The 13089-nt window shown below is 37.5% G+C and overlaps 2 protein-coding genes and 1 non-coding gene across 3 annotated transcripts; 1 reads left to right on the plus strand and 2 right to left on the minus strand.

Annotated features, from left to right (window-relative positions):
- Positions 1-3422: 3422 nt before the first annotated feature.
- LOC113702371 (small polypeptide DEVIL 4-like) lies at positions 3423-3944 on the minus strand. The gene has a single exon (XM_027223549.2). The coding sequence runs from the start codon at positions 3806-3808 to the stop codon at positions 3656-3658; it is 153 nt and encodes a 50-aa protein (XP_027079350.1). The 5' UTR covers positions 3809-3944; the 3' UTR covers positions 3423-3655.
- A 2231-nt stretch (positions 3945-6175) lies between these two features.
- TRNAD-GUC (transfer RNA aspartic acid (anticodon GUC)) lies at positions 6176-6247 on the minus strand. The gene has a single exon. It is a non-coding gene; the product is annotated as a tRNA-Asp (tRNA).
- A 2976-nt stretch (positions 6248-9223) lies between these two features.
- LOC113701932 (UPF0496 protein 1-like) lies at positions 9224-10781 on the plus strand. Its single transcript, XM_027222844.2, has one exon. It carries the CDS (start codon positions 9413-9415, stop codon positions 10646-10648), a length of 1236 nt encoding a protein of 411 aa, XP_027078645.1. The 5' UTR covers positions 9224-9412; the 3' UTR covers positions 10649-10781.
- Positions 10782-13089: the final 2308 nt, after the last annotated feature.

The following is a 13089-nucleotide window of genomic DNA, read 5'->3' on the forward strand; positions in this document are numbered from 1 at the left end:
TTTCTTTTCTTTCCTCCTTTCCTGCTTCTTCTCCCGCCCCCTCCCCTTTCCCTCTCCTGAAACTGTCATTGAAGCAGCAAAAGAAAACTTTTTTTTCCCTTTTTTTCTCTCCCCCTCTCCTGCCCGCCACCTCTCCCTCTCCCTCCCCTGCCACCGCTCTTCTCCCTCTCCCCCTCTCCTCTCCTCTCCCCTTCCCCTTCCTTCCCCTTCCTTCCCCTGCTACCCCTATTCTCCCTCTCCCCATCCCCTTCCCCTTCCCTCACCCGCCAACTCTCCGTCCCCCCGGCAAATGAAGCAACAACAGAAACTTTTTTTTTCCAATTTTTCCTTTCCCTTTCCTCTCCTTCTCTTGCCAAACAAAGCAGCAACAGAAACTTTTTTTTTTTTTTTGCAATTTTCCCTCTCCCCCTCTCCTCCCCTTCCCCCGCCACCCTCACCCTCCCGCGGTGTGATCTGGTCTCGCGACCAGATCGGCCAGAGAGAGAAAGGAAGGGTGGTGGGAGAGGAAGTGGGAGAAAAAAAAAGGGAAGGATGGTGGGGGAGGAAGAGGGGAAGAGGGAGAAAGGAAAAAAAAAAAATAAAACCGGCACCGAAAGAGGTTATCAGTGCCGAAACCGACAGCGGAGGTGGTGGTGGGTTTGGATGGGGGAGGAAGAAGAAGAAAAGGGGAAGAGAAATTTTTTTTTATTTTTTTTATTTTGAAGTGTGTAGGTAAAAAACTTCTCATGAGAAATTTTTTTAGGTTATTGTAGATAAAGTTAGTAAAAAACTAGTATAAGACAAACTTGAGTAAAAACTCAAGCGCCAAACAGGCCCTACATTTTGCGCCCCAATGTGAGTATCATTTGCACTTCACTTTCTTGAATGAGGACTATCAATGGGGTTGAACCATCCTGTGACCCTGGCGTGTTCGGTCTGAGAAAAAAGTCCACTAAATCTAATTTTTAATTGAGTTGGGCAGAGTTTGGGATATGAATATTGATTTGAATTAAATATGAATCAAGTTCAAACCTTACTAGGTTTATACTCCCGCATGTATATAAGTATAATTATATGTGTGTATATAAAACTTACAAGTGTACAAATTATAACATAAAAGATTAATAATTTTTATATATATAATTTTATAGTAATTCATAATTATTAAATACATATCATCTATAATTGTGAACTCAATTATGAGTTTATGTTGAACTCGATGTGAACCTAAAACTCATATAAAAGTGTGAGCAGAATTTGAACCTTCTAGTTTGGGAATTACCCGATCAGCTAACAACACTGAATACCAAACCTAGAATTATACTAGAGAAGTTTCAAAACTTTTCGAAGGCCCATAGGGCATCTAACGAACTTCAAAATGCTAGGCGGTGTTTGGATTAAGAAATTAGGCCGAATTTTTGAAAATTTTAGAACTTTTTTTAGATTCTTTAAAAAAAAAATTTCAGCACATGTTAAATTTAAGAAGCGAAGAGGCTGCAGAGGGATTAAAATCTAATATCTCTGATTTTTAGAATTTCAACCTTAATCATTAGATCAAGGTTTTCTCGATAATTTTTCTTAGATTATTTGAATTATTTAGAAGGTATTTAGTTCTTCAGTCCACTAATTATCTGAATACGTATGAACACAAATAAGTGGTGAATTACAACTCTAAATACTTCCTAGCTCACTTATACAACCTAGAGAAATTTGAGAGAATTTCAAATTTTTTTGCCATCTCCCTGGCTCCAAATGCCTACTAAAATTTTGCGGAAGGTGTATACTGAGAGATAAGAAAGTGCACGACTGGAGCCGAAATCCCCATGCGGAAGATAAGCCAGTTTTACCCCATCGCGATCAATAAGATCATTTCCAGCTAATTTTGAGCTCAAAGATTCGGTTTCGATTTGTCATTTTATCTTTTGGAGAGTACCTAATCGAAATAGTAGTGCTACTACTAGTAGGATTCAGTCTCGTCAGTGACATGATCATCGTCCACGACTACTCACACGTGCTCTAAAGCTTTTGGGGAGTCTTGGAGAGCTGACCCACGCCGACGACTCTTCACACAAATGATCATTAATTCTGGTCTCACTAAAAAATGATTTTTATTTTATTTCTCTTTTAAGTTTTCCGGGTGAGAAGGGAGAACTAAGAACTAATAAATGATTGGCGTACCATCATCACATCTCAGAGCGGTGGCCAGTCTAGTCAAGAATAGCCACTTCCAGTTCACGGAAAATTGTTTGTGTTACTAACACTAGCCCAGGGGATAGACAAACCCTCAGCAATACTCCCGTCTGCATTGCAATTTTTTGAATTTTTTTTAAAAAAATAATGTAATAATTCGATACATGTGAAATAAAATGATGATTAAAACAATATATTTATAAAAAATATTGATAAAAAATGACTTTTCAAACTTACTCGCAGCCAGGTGAACAGTGAAGGTTGGAAATACTGCAGTAAGTGACACTTTTTTAGTACACTTGGGTGCGATTAGGATTCTAAGTCCAACAAATGAATTAATTCAGACACGCCTTCTCAATCATAATACGGAAGATTAAAACTCGAGTAGGTTGAGCTTCTTGGCCTGTAGTCATGGAGAAGAATAACAAAACTTGAGCAAATCCAAATTCACAAGCAGTGTCCATTTTCGTTGATTATGGTGGTATCCTTCACAATAATATTGGCAAATTTTTTCTAGTGGCTCTGCAAGTGGAATAGGATGCAGGCGTCCTCCTTAGCCAGTCAGGAAATGACAGACTAAGTAAAGCTAGCAGTGATGGTTGATCATGGATTGCTGCATGAAAAGATCAACAGCACAGGCCACTCTTGCAGGTGTTCTGGAATTCTTACCCGTATCCCGCAATAGAGCTGAGGATGGAGAAAAAATAAAAGAAGTCGCGAAATTAATTAGGGGAACAGAAAATATGAATATAAATCTATACGGGACAAGTACTTCATTATTGTTTTTCTGTGGAGTAATTGTACTACACTACTATTCACACTGCTTCCGCAGTAAGTAGCCATGCTTCGAAAAGTAATTCAACAGTCTTGCAATTGTACGTATCACTGTACTTTTACAAGAGTCATTCCATGAATAATATAACCCTTCTCAGCTCTCCTCTCTTCACCAAAAGAAAGACTCACTAGAAGGAAAAAGTAAAACCAAAACAATAAAAATAAAAACTACAAAACTTGAAACCTACAGAAAAATAGGCACAAAAATCGAAACTTTTTTTTTTTTTATCATATATGCAAGCAGTAGTAACAATAATAATAATAACAATAATAATGCCTCGTGGACTTCAAGACTAGGTGTACTAATTAATACATTTCTCTGTACAGCTTAATCTGCTTGCAAGTTGCATGGAGCCAGGAAAAGGATAAGAAAAGAAGACTCCAATTGGTGCTTTCTCGCATCTCTGCTTGACATAATCTTAATGTCAATCGGTTAAGAGTAAGAGTCTTGAAAACTCTCCCTGTTCTCCATGCAAGTTACGACAAGCTAAAGTAAGGTAGCATCTATACTAATGCCTAAAGGCTAGATTAGCTTAACGTACAACTCTAGAAGATGGAGTCTATTTGCCAGTAAGTATTTACAGTCAATTTTGGATGAAGAATGTTTGTCAGTGAAAGAGACCATGAGATCCCTCTTCAATCTTCAGGAACTTCACTCATGCCAGCATAGAAGCATGACAACGCATCTTCTCACTATGTAAAGCCTTCCTCTCTGTTCTTTGAGAAATCTTCCAAGTCTTCTGCGAGTGTTTGACCACTTCTTCTTAGATCCTCCAGCGGCTGCTTTGCTGATCTTGGCATCCATATTTGATGGGCTACGACTTTCTTGATCGAAATGTGAATATGGAAAGTAAAGGATTAAAAAGACTAAGGAATCGATAATGTGCAATGATCTTTGTTTTAGCAGAATATACAAGAAACACTCGAGAGAATGAAAGGGTGGGGGGCGAGCAGTCGTGTTTCAGAGGTGTGGGCAAAATGGCCCTTCTTCTTATAGAAGAGGAAGAGGAGACTGGAGAGGATGGCCGGGTGGTCCAAAGCAACAAGGCATTCCTGTAGGGGCCCCGTCTACATGACAACACTTGGAAATTGGAATCTCCTTCTCCTCTCTCTCTGCCACATCCTCAACCTCTGGTTCAAGATTGATTATTAATCTGACAAGAAGATTAATTTGGACATCATCCCACGAGATGGTTGGTCGGCCATAAATGACATAGGGATAACATCCTAATATTAATTTAAGTAGCCCTGTCTTCAAAGTTTCATTTGGCTCCAAAAAACACCCAAAAAAAAAAAAATTGGTTTCAACGTTTACTGGCAGCTCAGTAGTAAAAAAAAAATAATTATGACTACAGAATCATGTGTGCGCCCCGGCTATCGGCAAAGGCAAACACGACCACAATCTTTCTGCATTCTTGAATTAATAAGAGAATTAAGGATTTTACTGTCTTTAACTAATACTGGAATCAAGACGCTGCAAAAGACTAAACAGAGTTCGTCTTGCAAGCAAAACGCTTAATTTATCTCTTGTCGCTTCTTCTCTTTTATTTTTGACGGGAGCGAGAGAGGGGTGTGTTTCTGCAGTGTCCTCGTGCTTTCACCTCTCTTTTCAGCTCGTCCAGGATTGGTATGGTCTAACATGCAGTTGTGCACGAGCAAGTTATTCAACGATCGAGAATCTAAGTCACTGCCGCATATCCATCCCCTGCCACAATAGTTCACATTTGAGAAAGGGACTCTTGAAGAGGGACAGCCTGGAGACATGACATTTAGGATCATAAAATATGATCATTAGCTGAAACAAATAAGCATTACAATTATTAATCAGGAGGGTTGCTTTTATTCAACCAAGTCAGCAAGCTGTTTAATTAAACCATGGCAACCCCTTACATGTCTTGCCCAGTGCCAACAATTCATAAGTAATTGTTGTCAGCTTTTATAGCAAGAGAAGTGCAATACATTTAGGTACTGGGCTATCAAGTTTGACCACCATCTTATTCAGTAATTCTAACGTATTTATGATTGTTGATATTAAATACCAGAGCAATATTTGGTCCCCTGTAGTTCAATAGTATTAGTAAGATGTTGTAACGACTAGTTGCTTTCGCCCCCAGAAAATTCAGTACTACAATCTGTTGTGCAGAAACAGGTCAGCTGCGTTACTCGTCAGTGAAATATATTCACCACCATAACAGAAAAGCATGGTAAAGGAAAGGAGGCGAGAGAAGGAACCTTGATCATCAAAGGAGACAATGAAGAGTTAAAAATTAAATTTTATACTACGTATTTGTATATAAAGCAAGAGTAGATAAATAACAACATTATTTAAACCGCTGAGAATTACTAACAGAGGGTGGGCCGAATTGGTTCTTGCTAATTTTGAGTGTAATATATAATCTGAGAGTAGAAAAAGACAGCGTTGTACAGCACAAGGAGGACCATTGGCACTGATACTCCCGTGACAGATATGGTCTCCTGCCTGCTGCGTTTCGAAAAGCTAAAGCAACCTGGAATTTTTTTTTTTTTGGTGTTCTTCGACCCTCGTTAGATGACTTTTGCTAATACTTCCGCGTCTTACATAAATTGCAGACACCAGGATCGTCTTAGTAAGAAGTGAAACGATTTGCAAAACCTCTGTTTTGATTAGATCAAGAGATTCCGTATCTGGACTGGTCCATAAAATGAAGTTCCTGGAAATGAATGACTGTCAAGTTCATTTAATCGGATAAACAATCTTCATACTTGCCGCCTTCCCAGCTTCCCTTTCACAAATTGCCGAGTATCTTCCCCTCTTATGAGATTCGAGTACTGCAATATATAATTAATTGGCGATTGTAGGATTTGTAGCTGAGCAGGATCCATCTCATTTGACCAATGGCTATCAGTACTCGGGTGGACGAATCTTGTAGCGGAGCTACGACCGCTTAGTATTTGTTTATTTCCTTCTTTAAGGTTTATAAAATAAACAAAAAGTGACTTATTTATGTGAATATTCTCTTGTTGGGCCTAATGCGAATAGGGTCGACCATGTGCCAGAAACGTGATACTAGTGGCCAGGCTAACGTCTAGCATCCTTCGTCGTTGAGATGCTGTTATTTGGGCCTAATGTTGGTTGGGCTGGGCAAGGAGCAGTGCGTAGAAATCAGCAGAAAAAGGGAATCCAAAAACTTTTCGCCGTTGCCGGGGATCGAACCCGGGTCTCCCGCGTGACAGGCGGGGATACTCACCACTATACTACAACGACAAGTTGATGTCCACCATCACAATGCAATGCATAGGAACGAGAAGAAAGCCTGTTTAACAAGTTAGAACCTTGGAGCTTCTACTTCACGAAAAAGAAAAAAAGGTCAAAAGTCATCCTTCGGTCAAATACATTACTGTGCTCCATTCCGTCTCCGTGTTTCTTTCCTATAAACATTTTTCAAGGCTCGTTTGGAAGAGTCCGTGAAATTTCCCCGACTTACTATTATCTTTCCGAAAGTTAATTAATTGTAGAAAGGAATCGTTTACTCGCAGGTTTTGATCTGCTAAAATTTTATTCAAGATTTAATGTAGTGTAGACTATTGAAAGATTCTGCCGTCATCTTATAGTACTAGACATCAAAGTTAATAATTTTGGATATGGGTATTTGTATATAATCGTCAGGATAGTATGTTATTTTTATTATCAATTTTTGGGATAGAAAAATTCTTGTTTGGATTGTTATATTTTGAAGGATCTTCATTTCATTTTTTTATGAGTACTCTTTTTATATATTTTTTAATCACTTTTTTACTTCGTATACATCACATCTTAAAAAAATTTTGTTAGTTCAATAATTTTTCTTCAAAAACTTCACAAAAAAATGCAGTCTAACCGGGCTATAAGTTTAAGGGAGGTTAAGCCATTTCAAAACTAAGGCAATCCATCAGCCTCCAAAGGTTCAAGTACTTTTAAGAAATTACCTATCAATAGGACTTAAATTGCAGCAGATTTCGAGCTTAAGGGTGCCATCCAACTTTTGTTGGCAACTTTTTCCTTTTCCAAATTGCATCGACATTATTGTTGTCAAGAAAATAGAGAATTTGCAATAACATCTACCTTCTATATAAGAAGAAAGCCAAGTTACTATAACAGCCCATCTTTTTGATATATATATATATATATATATATATATATATTGCACATATTTTTTACAACTAGAATTTTGGTCATTTTAGCTAAAATTTTCCTTCACTTTTATATATTGCACATATTTTTTACAACTAGAATTTTGGTCATTTTAGCTAAAATTTTCCTTCACTTTTTTGATTCAATTTGGCCAAAATGATTAAAATATTTTTTCCCTTCAGAAAATCAACTCCATCTCTTCTTCTTCATCTTGCAGCAGCTGCTGTTATCCCTTGCTTTTTTTTATTTCTATTTTTAAAAACTAATCTAACTAAAATTGGTGCCATGTTCTTTTTTTTTTCCCCTTTGAAATGATTAACTACTTAGCAAAGAAAAGTCTTTATTATTTTTTTATCCCATTTTACATTTTCTTTTCTGCCTTTTTTTTCTTCATCACTAATGTCTCATGTTTGCTCCATTCTTCGATCATAGTGTTATAGTTAACTGGCATTTGTTTGTTAAATTTGTAGGATGACGTTGTAATTTGGTATTTCATTATGGATAAAAAGGTAAAATGTTCAATTATGTAAAAAGATCTTAGAATTCATTTTATACCATTGGTCATCTTCTATGAAGAATAAAATAAAAATTCATTTTTTTCTTTTCTCTTCCCAGGATTTGATTTCTTACTTCACATTTTTCCCTTCTCTTTGTTTTTTGGTTACATTTTGTAATTATCTACAATTTTGTGTATTTTTTTAGGAGAAAAGATATATCGAACGATGTTTCCACTAGGATAAATCTAACTAGGCATTCTTTACCTCTGTTTTTCTTTGTTTCTTTCTTTTCCTCCCATTTTTGCAATTACTTTATGGTCTATTCAATTTAATTGAAGGATGCAATAAGATTTTGTATGTATTTAAACTAATGTTAATTTTTTTTTTGTTTTTTAATTACTCGAGTGATGTAGTATCAATTGGGTTAGCATACAAGGATTGTAATTGGTGGTGGAAGTCATAATTGAGACTTTTAGCTTAGAGCGTGACTTTATAAAAAAAATTGTTAGAAAATTCAATTTTGATTAGGAAGATGTTTTTGTAATAAAAAAATGACTCGGTTCTAATTTGTATATGTAGATCATGAAACGTAGCAATTCCTATTTTTATCTAAACTTGCTATTTATATTATAGATTGTGCCATGTCTTAGTGGCTTTCTAAACTTTTTTTCATTATTAAAGTACTGGAAGTATTATGACTGCTTTTGGTTTAGTTACAACTAAAACTGCTATTAATATAGCAATGCACTTATATTGTGTTTATTCTCTTTTCTTTTTGGGTATCATCATAATAGTGGTTCAAAAATCTTTATTCAAATCACAATAAATAGGGGGTTGATTTCATAGATGGAATTTTTTTCATAACAAATTTTAAGAAAAATTTTATTTATACTCCATATTTTGTTAATTGTATTCTTACAATAGATAAAAACTATATGATAAAATAATAATAAAAGTGTGATTAACAAAAATGTGAGTTCAAATAATATTTATCAATTTTAATTATTTTGATACTCAAATTTTCTCCTATATTTCTATTCATTCATCATATGCCAAAATATTTTGATATTTCATGTTCGACTAAATTTCTGGCAATGGACCTAATTTTGCGTTAGCTGAAGAAAGATACTAGAGCGTCGAGTCAGTTTCTTGAGTCAAACTAGGAATCCGTATATATAACACTTCACCAATCCTGCAGTCCATCACAATGATGATGATTGATGAAGTATCACTCCCAAGTCCCAACTTATTCCGCAACGACGAGGAAAGCGCATCAAACAACTTTAAAAAAAAAAAAAAAAAAAAAGAAGCCTCTCAATAAATCTCTTCATTATATGGAACGGAACCAAGATAGAACTCTTTGAAACTGCTTCACCAATTCCTTGTACGTGAAGATTCAGAAAGTTTTGTCACGGAGAAAAAAAAAGAAAGAAAGAAAAACTATCCGAATAAACAACCAGTCAGCTTGCGGCTTTGAGCTTCTCGCCAATTTTTCCTGTCCATTTTTCTGTCCCTGTATCTCCTTGTCAGCGGACTAGACCCCACCATGTCATCATAGAGTCAAAAACCACAGCTCCCCAGTTTCGACCCTCCTTTCCTTCCCCCCTCCTCTTTGGAGGGCCTGCCCAAAGTCCCCCTCTTTCGCTCTTTCTCCGCAGTCAGTAGTCAGCTTCCCTAGATAACCCACCCAAAAACAGCAGTGAAACACCTCCACAGACACAAAAACAGCTGATTCGGAGTTGGGATTTCTCCAGTTTTTCAAATGGGTAGTCAATTTAGCAAAACCAAGGGACAGAGCACGCTCACCCCACCGCATCGACAGGGCAGCAACTCCAGTCACAGCAACCATAGTAGTAGTAATGGGGAAAAAGCTGAGGATGTCGCCTCCGAAGCTGATCTGAGCTCCTACGAAGCCGCCTGCCAAGCCGATCCACAGCTCCGGTCTTTAGACGCCACTCTCCAGGAACGCACCAGCCGAGCCATCAACTCTATAGCGGTAGGCCTCGACTTCAGGGCCCTCTCCCTCGACTCCCTCCGGGAAGTCACCGAATGCTTGCTGGAAATGAATCAAGAAGTAGTCAACGTCATCCTCCAATGCAAGAAAGATATCTGGAAAGACCAAGACCTATACGATCTGGTCAACGATTACTTCGAGAATAGCCTTCAAAGTTTGGACTTTTGTACTGCCCTCGAAGCTTGCCTCAAGCGTGCCCTCCACACCCAATCCATTGTTCTCCTCGCCTTGCAGAAATTCGAGGAGGAAAATGAAAATGCCCAAGCCCATTCCCAAGAAGAATCCGTCAATCCTTATCCGAAAACCTTACAGGAGTTGTCCAATTTTAAGGCCACCGGCGACCCTTTTACTCAGGAGTTCTTTTCCTTGTTTCAAGATGTCTATAAGCAGCAAGTTTTGATGTTAGAGAAACTGCAAGCTAAAAAGAGGAAGCTTGACAAGAAATTGAAGTCAATGAAGGGTTGGAGGAAGGTGTCTAATGTTATTTTCATAGCAGCTTTTGTGTCTGTTTTGATTTGCTCCGTCGTGGCTGCGGCCGTCACGGCTCCGCCGGTGGTGACGGCATTGGCTGCGGCAGCAGCGGTGCCATTGGGGTCGATGGGTAAATGGTTGAATTCTATTTGGAGTAAGTGCGAGAGGGATTTGAAAGGGCAGAGGGAGGTTATTTGCTCGATGCAGATTGGGAATTACGTAGTGATTAAGGACTTGGATAGCATTAGGGTGCTTGTGGATAAGCTGCAGATTGAGATTGAGGCATTGCTGCAGACAGCTGATTTTGCCATGAGGGAAGATGAGGCTGTGGTGATCGCCGTGACTGAGATAAAGAAGAAGGTGAATGGGTTTATGAAAACCATTCAGGATTTGAATGATCATGCTGACAAGTGTAGCAGGGATATTAGGAGAGCGAGGGCAGTGATTTTGAGGAGGATTATCAATTATCCCAGTGGCTCAGATCAGAGCAACGGTATGCCGTTTTTGTCATGACTGTGTTATGTTGACTGTCAGTTCCATTCAACTCGTGAACTCTGTAAAGTATTTTGCTGATATGCACATTGGGTCTATAATTTTTTTTTCGAACCCAGTATCAATAATGATAAAAAATCATTAATCTTCCACAGTTGAGGATACCTAGCAGTTTACATTTTTTTTCAAACATGTTCTATTTCTTATCAGAGCTTATGGACGTTAGTAGCTTTTTGCTTTTGTATGTTTCCGCTGGTTTAAGTTTTAGTTCTGCCTGATATTGTAGCGGAGCATTTGTTTCTAGAAAATATTAGCGGAGCATTGTGTCTGAATGAGTGTTTACTGGTGTTACCTAAACGAGAAGCTAACTCTCTGTGTGTGCGCGCGCGCGCATGTGCGTGTGGGTGTGTGTGACATTTTTGGTGACCATATATTCTCAGGATAAAGGATGTCTTGTACAGGCTTGTTTCTCAGAAAGGTTTGGTTGTCTGCTTTGCTAATTTCGAAGGAGCTCCCACTTAGGGTGCGTTTGATAAAACTGAAGTATGAAATCTGAAGTCTGAATCTATTAAGTTATTGAATTGTTAAGTATTAAATCTAATACATTTGAGTGCATATCATATTCAGTGATAAGTGAATAGTTTATCACTTAATTTTGGGAGTAAGTTTTGTCTAGGAAATTCAGTGCCATTTAATTAATTCAGATGCTCAATTTTTGGTTATTAAACTGTTTGAATACATTAAGATATGAACCCATTAACTTTAAGTACTGAACTGAATTATCAAACAAGGTCTTAGTTTTGTATTTTGGAAAGAAGTTCTCCACTGTTTTGAACAGCAAAAGAAATGAGCAATAAGCCCATATTTCCATTTTTCTGGTTCAGTTGAAACCAAATGCATTATGGTGAGCCTGAACGTTGTAGCTTTTATTTGGGAAAATAAGAAAAAAAAAGATCGTGCAGTTTAGATCTATTTGACTCCGTTTGACAACTAAAGGAGTTTAGATCCATTTGACTCTGTGTGACTGAGAAAGAAATGCATGTGTTTTCCTCCTCCTGGTACGGTAGACCATCATCAATTACCACATTTGAGGGTACCTTATATGTTAGTTTAGCGTTCAGGAACAAATTTATCACAGCCATCCATATAAACATCGAGGCTCCAATTGAAAATGCTCACTCTCTCGAGGCATGTGAGAGCATGAAAAATGAATATTTTGTTGGTGGCTCAGATAGTGAAGTTCCAGGATTGAGATTTGTGGATATGGGTTTTGTGAGCATCAGATTTCTAAGTTGATGAAGCATGTAAAGAAAGAAGTGAGCATGATTTTTTCCCACTCTGAGAATGCTACTACAATTCCATTGCAAACAAAATTGAAGGATGCGACTTTTTAAGTTTTACCTATTGTGGTGGTGTCGATGCCATTTTGGTCAAAGATGTGAAAAAGGTTCTCGTCTAAAATCCGTATGTCTTGTAAGGACAATCAAATAAGAAGTCTCCGGCGTCAGTGCAGGTAATTAACTGCTGGCTGGTTGAGCTAAATCACAACCGGCATCTTGTCTTTGGAACTGCAACTCCGGTTTGTTTCTTCATATCTCGGATCATTTGCTCATCTCTTGAAACTTTTCAAATTAACGCAGCATCCGGTTCTTTATTTTTCTTCCCCTTTTTTGGTTAGCAGGGAGAGACTAATGTCTCCTGGCTAGCCACCCCCACAAACGTCAGCACCAAGTAGTTGTTGTGAACATAGGTAATAAATTTATGGTATACCTTAATAAATTTAGGGCATACCTTAAACGTCCAAGTACTCAGCCATTACTTGATCATCTCTCTCCATCTCTATGTTTGTACTAAGTCGTAGATAAACTAACAAACGTAGTTAGGGTGGAGAAAGGAACTAATCCTGAATCGCTAAGTGAATTGGATGAGTTTCGGTTCACGATTTAACCAGTTCAACTTGTTAATTGAGGGATCTGATGATCATCAAGTGGTGTGGCAAAATATGGATCAATTAAGTCTTTGAAAATTGGGTTTACTTGAATGTAAGCATGACAGATAGCGTCCAATATTCAATTGCTACAAAGGCCATAATTTTTTGTCTTAAAATGCAATGTGCAGAGCTGGAATGAGCGGGGAGAGTGTCATAAATGTTGATAATGGACCGTGACGCTATATACAGTGGTGTAATACTTTTTCTCTCCATTGAAATTGTTGTGCTTTTTATTTTGAGATATGTCAAAATATTTGTATTTATCAAAAATTATCCCTATCTTATCTATATTTTATACTAAATTAAAATTTGAATTTTGAATTTTAGAGGGCAATCTTGAAAATAAATTTATTAACACTACAATCACGCCACTATTAATAAGTTAGAAGTAAAAAATGCGACGAATAATTTATAAAGTATGGAGGGAGTATATGATAATGTTGTTTACTATAATTTTTCCAAATTTAACACT

Source organism: Coffea arabica, chromosome 7e (genome assembly GCF_036785885.1).
Source record: "Coffea arabica cultivar ET-39 chromosome 7e, Coffea Arabica ET-39 HiFi, whole genome shotgun sequence".
Classification (NCBI taxonomy): Eukaryota; Viridiplantae; Streptophyta; class Magnoliopsida; order Gentianales; family Rubiaceae; genus Coffea; species Coffea arabica.